At 44.4% G+C, this 13,950-nt stretch overlaps 1 protein-coding gene across 4 annotated transcripts in view; it reads left to right on the top strand.

Moving 5' to 3' along the window:
* The first annotated feature begins 12,591 nt into the window (after window positions 1-12,591).
* The window catches only part of LOC140726494 (uncharacterized), a 36,167-nt gene continuing 34,808 nt past the window's right edge, over window positions 12,592-13,950 (top strand). For all 4 annotated transcript variants that reach the window (XR_012098651.1, XR_012098652.1, XM_073042945.1 and 1 more), the window contains exon 1: window positions 12,592-12,966. Coding sequence is in view for 2 of the 4 variants with exons in the window: in XM_073042945.1 (XP_072899046.1) it covers window positions 12,713-12,966 (254 nt within the window). In the remaining 2 variants the exon portion in view is untranslated. The remainder of the gene's footprint in view (window positions 12,967-13,950) is intronic.

A 13,950-nucleotide genomic window follows, 5' to 3' on the forward strand; every position in this document is an offset into this window, starting at 1 on the left:
ATTATCTTATGGAATGGTGGAACATGTCTGAGGGTTACATTACAGCTAAAACTAATTACACCTACTCCCATTGCAGCTAAGACTAATCAGCAGAATCAATCAGATTTCCATTTCTTTTAGAAATGACATTAACACCTGCAATAGAAGGAACTCTCCCAAGCTGACAGTCAAAAATTGACAAAAGATGGTGAGCAATAATTTTACTTTAATTTTTAATTTACTTCCTGATATGGGTTTGCTTTTTCAGATCATTATTATTGTTACCTGTTAATTTTAGCATGGAGATTGATCTAAAAGTCTCACATCATTCTGCATCCAGACTGTTGCTCATGCATTATCTTTTTAACAGATGGAAAAACTTCTTGACTATTCCAGGAACTGAATTAAAATTTGATTTCATCAAACTCTGCCAAAACTAGTGAAAAGCAAAAATCACAAATGCAGAAATTGCTGGAGATACTTGGTATAGCAGGCTGCATCTGCAGAGAGAGAAAGGAGATAACGTTTAAAATCAACGACTTTTTTTGGAAACTATAACCAAAGGATAGATAAAGGAACAAGGTAAACTGTTTCTCCCACCAAAGATGCTGATTGACAAAATGAGAATAAAAGCACTTTGTTTCTTTCAAAGGAATTCTCTAATTCAAGTTTCTGATTTTAGACAAAGTGAAAATGTTATCTATGTAAAATTATGTGAACTTATGGAAGCCAGTCTTTAGCTGGAAGTTTTTAACTGAGTTAGTTTTGATGGAGAAATAGCAATTCTGCTTTGAGAGAATGTTATCAATATTACCAAAGTCCCACTTATTTGGGACAACTTTTAAAAAACAAAAACTAATCAAGAAAATTGCTGGGATTCCCTTTGTTTATTTGTAACACTATGCTGCTTAATTGTGCAGGAGACTGTTGCCAAACAGGTTCTAACTAATGAAGATTTGGAGGATACAATCGATGATAGTATGAAGGCAGTCCATTATCTGCATTAGGTACCCGAGCTGATTTTGTTCTTTGCTAACACTTAATGAATTTGTCCATCAATAACTATTAGTTTTATAGTACAGTAGTATTGGTAGTGTTCTAATTTGTTCTGTATTTCATTTAAATATATAATTCATTACTCAGTTTTGTCTTTTCTATACCTTTTTACCCATTTACATGAAACTTCAGCTAATTGCGGCAGCTGCTTAATTGGGTGAAAATGCATTGGTGCCAGTATGTTCCAATTAACTAAAATCCACTGTATATATTATTGCAACTGGAAAATTTAGTATTGTGGAACAAGAATATCGTTAATTATGCTATTAATTGTCAATCATCTGGAGAAGCAAATAACAATTTAGACCTATAGGTTAGGAGTACTGTAGATAAGAAGAGAATGGGTATATTAGTAAAGGAGTCATTACATGTTGCCAAGAAATTCAGATTCATTTTAACAATAGTCATTATCACTGAAGAGAGATGATAGATTGCTCATGGATTTTTCGATTATCGATTCCCTAATTTTGGGAGAAGTTGGTGGATATCAAAGAACTGAAGAGGAATAAGATCCTTAAAATCAGAATATAGAGAAAAGTAGCACAAAATCCTGATCTGGAGGAAACCTGATTTCAGAGAGTTGAGGGATGAGCCAATTGGGATCAGCTGGGGAAATAGTAACTGGTGTATAGAATCATTAAAGGGCTGTATTAAAATATTGCAGGAGAAGATCAAGATGTAACGAAATGAAAGACAAGCAGTTTCATGATTTGAGAGTATCTTGAAATTCTAAGAAATTTTAAATTGGAAAGAAGGTGGATAAAAATAACAACCTTAATAAAACTTAAATTGCAGCACTTAATGCAGATCTTACTAAAGAAAGGATTTCATAACCTTAAAAAAAAGACTTGCTAGAAATGCTATTTTCCCTCTCAGGGAATCTCTAAGTATTTACAGTCAATTAGCTCTGAAGCGTAGTCACTGTTGTTGGGTAGATACGGATTTACTCGGGTGCATCTAGCTTTGAAGATTGCAAGTACAAAATCTTTCTTTAAGAGCAGATTATATATTAGCTAATGGATATTAATTATGATTATGGGATAGGATAAGCTGAATAGAAATTGTTTCCTGTAACTGAGATTTTCATAGTTCAGGAAAACAAAATAAGATTAAATGCAAGAAGCTTTCAGAAAAGCTATGCTTGTAAGTAACAACATTAGTGACTCAACAGAGATCACATCAAAAGAAAATTTATAAATGGGTCAATAATAGGATGGGGGAAGGTGAGGGAAGCAAAATAGAACAGACACATGATTAGAACCATTTCTTATGAGGAAGACAGTATCAAGATGACCTGAATGTTTATAAAATTGCTGTTTATGATGCTTTTATGTGAGGCCTTGTTATGGCTTTTTAGAGCAGTTTGTCATTGAGCCTGCTAGGGGATCAGCTATGCTGGATTGGGTGTTATGTAATGAACTGGAGGCGATCAGGGAGCTTAAGGTAAAAGAGCCCTTGGGAACCAGTGATCACTTGAAATTTGATTGGGAGAAAGTTAGGTCTGATGTAGCAGTATTTCAGTGGAGTAAAGGAAATTACGGTGGTATGAGAGAGAAGATAGCCAAAGGATATTGGAAGCAGATGCTGGCAGGGATGACAGCAGAACAGCAATGGCATGAGTTTCTGGGGAAAATGAGCAAGGTGCAGGATAGATGTATTCCAAAAACAAAGAAATACTCAAATGGCAACTGTGGCTGACAAGGGAAGTTAAAGCTAATGTAAAAGCAAATGAGAGGGCATACAACAAAACAAAGATTAGCAGGAAGACAGATGGTAGGGAAGCTTTTAAAAACCTACAGAAAGCAACTAAAAGAATCATTAGGAGGGAAAAGATGAAATATGAAAGCAAGCTAGCAAACAATATCAAGGTGGAAAGAAAAAGCTCTTTCAAGTATGTAAAAAAAAAAAGAAATATGAGAGTGCATATAAGACTGCTAGAATATGAGGCCAGAGAAATAATGGGAGACAAGAAGATGGAAGATGAATTAAATGAGTATCAGTATTCACTATGGAAGACACTAGCAATATGTGTTGAAGATTGTGAGGGAAGAGAAGTGAGTTCAGTTACTATTACAAGGGGGAAGGTGCTCAAAAAGTTGAAAGAGCTAAAGGTACCCAAACCACCTGATCAGACAAACTCTTCCCCAGGGTTCTGAAAGAGGTAGCAGTAGAGATTGTGGAGGGGTTAGTAATGATCTTACAAGAATCATTGGACTCTGCCATAGTTCTGGAGGACTGGAAAATTGCAAATGTCACTCCACTCTTTAAGAAAGGAGGGAGGCAGCAGAAAGGAGATAATAGACCAGTTAGCCTGACCTCAGTGGTTGGGAAGATGTTGCAGTCAATTGTTAAGGATGAGGTTATGGAGTACTTGGTGACACAGGACAAGATAGGACAAGATCAGCATGGTTTTCTTAAGGGAAAATCTTGCCTGACAAACCTGTTGGAATTTTTTGAGGAGATTATGTTACGAACCCCGTAACTGGGTCACTTACCAGCAAAGATAGAGAGATCCATTGAAGTCTGATGGTACTATTTTTAACAGTATTTATTAGTAAAAATACACAAAAATAATATCAATGCAAACATACAGATAATATACGTCGTCAATACTAAATCTAAAAGTGTGGGTATAATAATAATCAATAAGAAATAGCTCTATCGTTGTCTAGGGGATAAATGTATTGTCCGATGGAAATATAAAAGTCACTCAGTTCATTCAGGCTGTAGCCTTTGGTTGGAGAGAAAGAGAGATTTTTGAGAAACTTGTCGGCTTTTCCTTTTATGATTTCAATCCGTCGGGAGTCCCGTTGGGGTGGCCGTTCACTTGTGGCCTCTCCTTTAGCTAAAGCCGTTCTTCCGTGGTGAGGCCGCCAATCCCAGACAAAGGGAAAGGACGCACATGAGCCCCCCACCAGCTGTCGCTATTAAATGCTGTCACGGGATTTCTAGCATTTCTCCTGGTGCGTCTAAAGGGGTTGTTCCCCAGACCCTCTTTTATCCTTACTCACGGGGTCTCAGATATCAATCAGGTTGGGATGATGCAATCTCTCAACCAGCCCACTCTGGTCATCCCCTGAGGGGCTTCAATGAATAGTACAGTGCTCAATACACAATTCCGTCTCCAAGAGACAATGGCCGTTATCAGGGGCTTTGTTTCCGCTGAGGCCAGGACGCATTCCAAAACCTTGTGGATTCTCTCTCATTTCCTGGGTCCCAGACCTGAATTAATAGCGATCTTGCGATTCTCAAGAAGGAGGGGGCTACTTTGTATCCTTCGGCCCCTCAGAGTTGTGGCACATTCGTAACAATTACAAGTAGGATAGATAAAGGGGATGTAGTGGATGTTGTATACTTGGACTTTAAGAAAGGCCTTTGATAAGGTGCCACACATGAGGCTGCTTACCATTTAAGAGTCCATGTATAACAGGAAAGTTATTGGCATAGTTAGAGCATTGGCTGATTAGTAGGAGGTAGTGGGTGTGTGGTGAATACATATACCTGTCTGGACACGCCCCCCTGCTGACTGCTCCTGTGGCTCCTCCCACTGACCGTGGCTTCTCCCACAGACCCCGGTATAAAGGCGATTGAGGCCTGAGCCCTGCTCTCAGTCTCCAGGATGTTGCATGGTGGTCAATTGCTGCTTGTTCTTTCTTCCAGTCAATAAAAGCCGATACCTCGCCTTTACGTCTCAGAGAGAGTTATTGATGGTGCGTCAATTTTATTGACTGGAAGTTTTAAAACATGGAAACCGTTTTACGTCCGGAAAGATTGGATTTGGACCCCCAAGACCCTGAAGCAGCTCTTGCCTTTGAACTCTGGCTTGCATGCTTCCAATCATACTTGGAGGAGGTTCGTGCGACTGAGCCGGCTATTATGCACAGAATTCTCCTCTCAAGGGTCACCCCGAAAGTTTACTCACTTATCAGGGACCTGCCGACCTACGAAGGGGCACTGGATGCCCTCAAAAGACAGTACCTGTGGCCGGTGAACACCGTCTATGCAAGACATCGCTTAGCGACGTGGCAGCAGCTAACCAGCGAGTCGAGCGCTGAGTTTCTCCGAGCCCTACAGACACTCGTGCGAACTTGCGACTGCAAAGCTCTGACAGCGGAACAACAATGCGGAGCTGCTAGTATGAGACGCTTTCGTTATGGGGATCAGGTCAGTATACGTGCGCCAGCGGCTGCTGGAAAATGCTGATCTTACCTTATGCTCGGCGATCGAGACAGCCCACACACTGGAGGCTGCTCTGCACAATGCTGACGCTGTCCAGCTGTGCAATCTCCCACTGGTCCCGTGGACACCTCAGACCCCGCCACCCGCGAGCGAATTCACCAACGCCGCTGCCAGTCGCGAGTCCATGAACTCCCCGAAACTAACCACAGCTGCTGCCAGTCGCAAGTCCGTGTAGTGTTACTTCTGCGGACTCGAAAAGCACCCCCGGAAACGCTGCTCGGCCCGAGAAGCGACCTGCTCCAGCTGCGGGAAGAAGGGCCATTTCGCCAAGGTCTGTAAGTCTAAACCACGAGCGGGGTCGGGCAGCGCTGCGTGTGAAGCTTGGTCGCCGCCATCTTGCCTGCCTGCCTCGTGCGAGGCATGGGGGCCGCCATCTTGCATGCCCGGATGGGGGCGGCCATCTTTGTCGGCGCCAACTCACCCCGCCCCTGACCCACCGGTGCTTACCGGGCACCAAGACGGCAGTTCAACTCTGGCCTCCGTAACCCTCAACCAAAGCGCCCCACACCAGCTTGCAAGGTCAATGATGGACATCCTGGTGGAGGAGCACAGGACTAGCTGCCTGTTTGACATGGGCAGCACTGAGAGTTTTATTGACCCGGACACGGTGCAACGCTGCGGACTCGTGACCAGTAAGCTTCTGGGTCGCATTCCACAGACATCCGAGTGGGTTGTGTAGCGACATTGGTGGTGCAGGGCACAGAATATCGGAACTTTGCGCTACTGGTCATGCCTCAACTGTGCGCGCCTGTGCTATTGGGGCTGGACTTCCAGAGCCACCTCGAAAGTGTGACCTCGAAAGTGGGCCTCTCCCACCACTCACTGTCAGGAATCCTCAGTTTTGTGGGACTTCGTCACATACCCCGCTACTGACCACACACACACACCGACCCACACATCACACCCAGCACCATGCCGACAGCTGCGCTACTGACACCACTTGCAGCCTCTCCACCCTCAAGATCCCTCCCCCACCGCTGTTTGCCAACCTGATCCCCGACTGTAAACCTGTGGCAACTAAAAGCAGGAGGTACAGCGCGGGGGACAGGGCCTTCATTCAGTCAGAGGTGCAGCGGCTGCTCGGGGAGGGGATCACTGAGCCAAGCACAAGTCCTTGGAGGGCCCAGGTGGTTGTTGTTCGGACCGGGCAGAAAAATAGGATAGTCGTGGACTATAGCCAGACCATCAATAGGTTCACACAGCTTGACGCGTACCCCCCACCCCGCATCGCGGATATGGTCAACCAGATAGCTCAGTACAAGGTGTACTCGACAATAGATCTGAAATCCGCTTATCACCAGCTTCCCATCCGCCCAGAGGACCGCCCCTACACCGCCTTCGAGGCGGGCGGCAGGCTCTATCACTTCCTGCACATCCCCTTCGGTGTCACGAATGGTGTCTCTGTCTTCCAGAGGGAAATGGACCGGATGGTGGACCAGTGCCAACTGATGGCCACATTTCCCTATCTGGATAACATCACCATCTGTGGTCACGACTGGCCGGATCACAACGCCAACCTCCAACGATTTTTCCAAGTGGCCAAAGCCCTGAACCTTACTTATAACAGGGACAAGTGTGTGTTCGGAACCACCCGACTCGCTATCCTTGGGTATGTCGTGGAAAACGGGGTCATTGGCCCTGATCCCGACCGTATGCGCCCCCTGTTAGAACTCCCTCTTCCCACCACTCTCAAAGCCCTCAGACGGTGCCTGGGCTTCTTTATACAGCCTCCATGCAGATCTTTGCCACCCGGGGGTCACCCGATTTTACCATTTCATGAAAGCCTGGAACCTGCCATACTCCCTGGAGGACATCAGGATGATGACCAGGGACTGCCAAGTCTGCGCTGAGTGCAAACCGCACTTCTACCGTCCTGAAAAGGCGCAACTTATCAAGGCCACCCACCCCTTTGAGTGACTGAGTGTTGACTTTAAGGGCCCCCTTCCCTCCACCGACCACAATGTCTATTTTCTCAACATTATCGATGAGTACTCGCGGTTCCCCTTTGCCATCCCCTGCCCCGACACCACTGCCACATCCGTCATAAAAGCCCTGCGCCAGCTCTTCACTCTGTTCGGATATCCCTGCTATATCCACAGTGATAGAGGGTCCTCCTTTATGAGTGATGAGCTGCGCCAGTACCTGCTAGTTAGGGGCATTGCTACTAGTCGGACCACGAGCTATAATCCCCGGGGAAATGGACAGGTGGAGAGGGAGAATGCCACAGTGTGGAAGGCCACATTTTTAGCCCTTAAGTCGAAAGGGTTGCCGGTCTCTCAATGGCAGGAGGTCCTCCCTGAGGCACTCCACTCCATCCGCTCCCTGTTATGTACGTCCACCAATGCCACCCCTCACGAACGCCTATTCTCTTTTCCCAGGAAGTCTGCCACTGGGACCACCCTACCAGTTTGGCTGACATCCCCAGGGCCAGTGCTGCTCCGGAAACATGTGAGGAGCAATAAATACTCCCCGCTGGTCGAGAGGGTTCACCTTCTACATGCGAACCCCCAGTATGCCTACGTGGTCTTACCCGATGGGTGGGAGGACACGGTCTCCATCCGCGACCTGGCGCCCGCAGGAGCAGCAGACCACTACCCCGAACACTCCACGGTAACTATGAACCCTGTACCCGAGGTGACACTGCGCACACCAAGCCCTACACAGACTCCTCATGACACTCCCATACCGGGCACCTCGCACACGCATGAGGGATCACTGACGCCTAGTGGGCTGACACCTCCAGTCAGGCAACCTCCGTCTCCGGTGCAATCACCACCGGCACCTGTGCAATCACCACCACCGGCACCTGTGCAATCACCACCTCCGGCACCTGTGCAATCACCACCACCGGCACCTGTGCAATCACCACCGGCACCTGTGCAATCACCACCACCGGCATCTGTGCAATCACCACCACCGGCACCTGTGCAATCACCACCACCGGCATCTGTGCAATCACCACCACCGGCATCTGTGTAATCACCACCACCGGCACCTGTGTAATCACCACCACCGGCACCTGTGCAATCACCACCACCGGCATCTGTGCAATCACCACCACTGGCACCTGTGCAATCACCACCACCTGTGCAATCACCACCACCAGCACCTGTGTAATCACCACCACTGGCACCTGTGCAATCACCACCTGCACCTGTGCAATCACAGCCGGTGCTACATAGATCGCAGCAACAGATTCGACCACCTGATAGACTTAACCTGTAAATATACTTGTAAGAAACTTCGCCCCACGGGGACTCTCTTTTAAAACAAAGTGGGGGGTGAATGTGGTGATCTACATATACCTGTCTGGACATGCCCCCCCGCTGACTGCTCCTGTGGCTCCTCCCACGGACCCCGGTATAAAGGCGATTGGGGCCTGAGCCCTGCCTCTCAGTCTCCAGGATGTAGCATGGTGGTCAATTGCTGCTTGTTCTTTCTTCCAGTCAATAAAAGCCGATATCTCACCTCACGTCTCAGAGAGTTATTGGTGGTGCATCAAGGTGGGAATAAAAGGATCCTTTTCTGGTTGGCTGCCAGTGACTAGTGGTGTTCCGCAGGGGTCGGTGTTGGGACCACTTCTTTTTATGCTGTATGTCAATGATTTAGAAGATGGAATAGATGGTTTTGTTGCCAAGTTTGCAGATGTTACAAAGATTGGTGGAGGGGCAGATAGTGTTGAGGAAACAGGTGGGATGCAGAAGGACAACAGATTAGGAGAATGGGCAAGAAAGTGGCAAATGAAATACTATGTTGGAAAATGTATGGTCATGCACTTTGGTAGTAGAAATAAATGTGTGGACTATTTTCTAAAAGGGGAGAAAATCCAAAAATCTGAGATGCAAAGGAACTTAGGAGTCCTTGTGCAGAACACCCTAAAGGTTAACTTGCAGGTTTGAGTCGTGGTGAGGAAGGCAAATACGATGGTAGCATTCATTTCAAGAGGTCTAGAATACAAGAGCAGGGATGTGATGCTGAGGCTTTATAAGGCAATGGTGAGGCCTCACCTTGAGTATTGTGAACAGTTTTGGGCTCCTCATCTAAGAAAAGATGTACTGGAGAGGGTCCAGAGGAAGTTTACAAGGATGATTCCAGGAATGAAAAGGTTATCATATGAGGAATGTTTGATGGCTGTGGGTCTGTACTTGCTGGAATTTAGAAGGATGAGGGGGGATCTCATTGAAACCTTTCGAATATTACAAGGCCTAAATAGAGTAGATGTGGAATGGATCTTTCCCATGGTGGGAAGTCTAGGACAAAAGGACAAGAGAGCCTCAAGATGGAGGGGCATTCATTTAAAACTGAAATGTGGAGACATTTCATTAGCCAAAGGGTGGTGAACTTGTGGAATTTGTTACCACAGGCAGCTGGGTGTTTTTAAGGCAGAGGTTGATGGGTTCTTGACTGGACATAGCATCAAAGGTTACGGGGAGAAGGCTGGGAGTGGGGCTGAGAAGGGACAAAGAAAAGGATCAGCCATGATTGAATGGTGACGCAGACTCGATGGGCCAAATGGCCTAATTCTGCTCACATGCCTTATGATCTTCATCAGTCATTATATGTATTTCCAAGCTCAGTGTTCAAAGGCATTAAGATTTTAATTTACTCCATTTTTGCTGCCTCATTAAAAGCCTAACTAACGAATACTGAGATAATTTAAATCATCTTAAAATTGTTCCTGAAGAAATCCAGCAATCTCAATTTTGAAATTTTCAATTGATCTAGCTTCAGCCAATTTTTTTGTTGGAGGGAGTTCCATATATGTACTATCCATTGTGAACCACTAAATAGCTTGGTGCTGATTTTAAAAATATCCCAATTCTTTTTCAGCTTTAAGCTTTAAGTTCCTTGGCATCCACATTACCGAGGACCTCACGTGGTCTGTACACACCAGCTGTGTGGTGAAAAAGACACAACAGCGCCTCTTTCACCTCAGAAGGTTGAAAAAGTTTGGTATAGGCCCCCAAATCCTAAGAATTTTCTACAGGGGCACAACTGAGAGCATCCTGACTGACTGCATCACTGCCTGGTATGGGAACTGTACCTCCTTTAATTGCAGTACTCTGCAGAGAGTGGTGCAAACAGCCCAGTGCATCTGTAGATGTGAACTTCCCACTATTCAGAACATTTAGAAAGGCAGGTGTGTAAAAAGGGCTTGAAGGATCATTGGGGACCCGAGTCACCCCAACCACAAACTGTTCCAGTTGCTACCATCTGGGAAACGATACTGCAGCATAAAAGCCAGGACCAACAGGCTCCAGGACAGCTTCTTCCACCAGGCCATCAGACTGATTAATTCATGCTGACAACTGCATTTCTATGTTATATTGACTGTCCTGTTGAACATACTATTTATTACAATTTACTATGCATTGCACGTTTAGTCAGAGATGTAGGGTAAAGATTTTTACTGCTCATATATATGAAGGATGTAAATAATAATTTCAATTCAATTCCTGTGTGCTCCAACCAATCAGGCTATGACCTCTCTCATTAACAAAGCGTTTTCACCCACAGAAATGTCGTTCACTGGATGTATTTTGTTTCTCGCACCATTCTCTATATAGACTGCTGTGTGTGAAAATCCAGGTGATCAGCATTTTCTGAGACATTCAAACCGTCCCACCTGGCACCAATAATCATTCCATAGTCAAAGGTGATGAATTAGCATGTAGGAGGGAGAATGAAAACCTGACTGAATGGTGCCACAGCAACAACCTCTCAGTCAATGGCAGCAAAACAAAAGAGCTGATTACTGAGGTGGAAAACGGAGGGCCATCAGCCAGTCCCCATCAGGAGAAAGCCAGTAACTTAAAGTTCCTCAGCATTATCATTTTCAGTGGATCTGTCCTGCATCCAGCACAAATGTGCTTTACAAAGAAAGCACGGCATTGTCTCTACCTTCTTAGATGTTTGTGAAGATTTGATGGCATCTAAAACCTTGACAACCTTCCAAAGATACGTGGTGAATAGTATACAGGCTGGTTGCATCGAGGCCTGGTATGGAAACACCAATGCCCTTGAAAGGAAAAGCATATAAAAAGTAGTGGATACAGCCTAGTCCGTCACAAGTAAAGCCCTCCCCACCATTGAGCATATCTACAAGGAGCACTGTTGCAGGAAACAGCATTGTCATCAAAGACCCCCACCCTGCAGGCCATGCTCTCTTCTCATTGCTACCATCAGGGAAAAGGTGTAGGAGCCATAGGTCCCACACCACAAGATTCAGCAACAGTTATTACCCCTCAACCATCATGGTTCTGAACCACAGTGGATAATTTCACTCACCTGAATACTGAACTGTTTCCACAACCTGTGAACTCACTTTCAAGAACTCTGCCACTCTTTGTTCTCAATATTTGTTATATATTTGCTATATTTTTCTTTTAGTATTTGCACAATTTGTTGTCTTTTGCACACTAGTTATTTGTCCATCTTTACGTCCAGTTTTCCATTGCTTTTGTTTTTGTGTTTCTTTGTATTTATTGTGAATGCCCACAAGAAAATGAATCTCAAGGTAGTATATGGTGACATGTGTGTACTTTGATAATAAATTCACTTTGAACTTTGAAAATCTGAACAACTGAACCTCTTGACCATGTCTGCGTGCTTTTCGGCATTAAGTTGCTGCCACGTGATTGGCTAATTAGATATTTGCATTATCGAGGGGTATAGTGTACTTAATAAAGTGGCCATTGAGTGTATGCAGAAAGATGCTGGGAAAGGCCAGCAATATCATGAAGGTTCGCACCCACCCTACCTGGGGACTGTTTCTCCCACTCCCATCAGGGAGGAGACAGTGCAGCATCCACGCCAGGACATTAGGCTCAAAGACAGTTACTTCCTGCAAACTATCAGGCTGATCAACCCATGACCCCCACCACCCTCCCACATACCACATATCAGCCGCTCTTCTCCACAACTCCTTGGCAACCTTCAACTCCCCCATGTATTGCCACTACAGTACTTGCACGTTGTCCTTAATAGGATTCCTTTTATATTAATTGGGTTTTTTTTTAATGCTGCATTGGATCCAGAGTAATAATCAGTTTATTCTCCTTTAAACTCGTGTACTGCAGAATGGCAATAAACAGTTTGGGAACTTGAATACTGATTCTTTGCAGCTATGTGATGACTTGCTGAGGAACAATTCTTAAGCAATAGATTTCTCCAGTCTCTTTTCATCTCCCGCACCATGCTCTCATGTTCCTGTTTGCCAAAATCCGTGGCAGAACATGATCCATCCAGACTGTGGGAGGTGCTCTGCTGGCCCTGTTGCTTAGCAATTGATCAACAAAGCCTACTCCTGCACCAAAAGCAGACGAACCACTTCAACAGCTCTGAAAACAAAGTCATAATCCAACAAAACCAAATTTCTGCTCATCTACTGGTCATTTAAAGTGGCAAATAATTGTCTGCAATTTCTCTTTGATGACGCATGAACTGTCTGAAGAAAGCTTTTGCTCAAATAGAAACCATGTCCTTTCAAATGCCGTTCAGATCTTTAGATCATGAAGAGTTTGAAAAGATCAAGCAAAAAGCAAGTACTATGTGGAGAGAAGAGCATGAGAATCGACTGAGAAACATTACTACTTATTCAGCCGAATACAGAAAAAAGCAACTGGATGAACCTACTCAGAACCTGGTCCGACTACACTCCCCTACCAGACTACACAAGCCCCATCCACCAGAGTAAGGAATAATTCAATCATAATTAACAGCATTTTATAGTTTTTAATGTATGTATTCAGTTGTATTGAAAATGCTTGGGGCATTCAGATGATACATTATTTGTGTAGTAATAGAAAACCCTCTTGTCTTTAGACAGAACAATGATAAAGACAGTAAAATTTAACAGGAACCTTAAAATTAGTCAAAGATAGTGCATTCATAGTAACCCACACACACATTTTGGGTTGTCCTGTAAATTAAATATGAAAATAGTTTCCACACTGGCTATTTTGACTCATCACGATATAGGAGCTATCTTTATTATGACAGATGACTGAACATGGTGCAGTGTTGTGATTTAGAATTAAAATCACATTAAGAAGTAATTTTGAAAATTGTTGCAAGATTTGCCCAAACCAATTAAAGAATATTTTGTGAATAGCAATAAAATAAAAATAAAATTCCCTTGAAGTGTTTGGACAGTTCTGTGCCTTTTAATTCAGCTGTATGTAGATATGGCTCATCTCCATCAGAGAGCTGTTAGAACTGTTAATATTTACCTCTGCAATTGAAATGGAAAGTTAATTTTTAATTTGTTCCCAATTTTTCTCCAAAAATGCAAAACCAGGAGATGTTCTTTGTGATCCAATAATCTTCCAGTAGCCACCCAGATTTTCATAGGACCAGGGACAAATGATTATTTTGAGCAGGAGTGTGGGCACATGGAAAAGTCAGAATATTTGGATACATCTGATACCAGTCAAGGCTGTGTGTTTCTAATAGAACCTTGAGAGCACAGATTTTCATCAACCCAAACATTAGACATGACAGAACCATTAAGGACACAAATTCTCAGACTGAGGAATTTGTTGTTTCTACTTTCTCACACTCAGAGATTCTACCATCGGAATGATCTGCCTGGGATCCAAATAGTATTCAAGTATCCTTTCCATAATTGTTTCCTGTCATAAAGTGCATTTTATTAATCTGTTTCTCAGTAGTGAC

Source organism: Hemitrygon akajei, chromosome 4 (assembly GCF_048418815.1).
Source record: "Hemitrygon akajei chromosome 4, sHemAka1.3, whole genome shotgun sequence".
Taxonomy (NCBI): Eukaryota; Metazoa; Chordata; class Chondrichthyes; order Myliobatiformes; family Dasyatidae; genus Hemitrygon; species Hemitrygon akajei.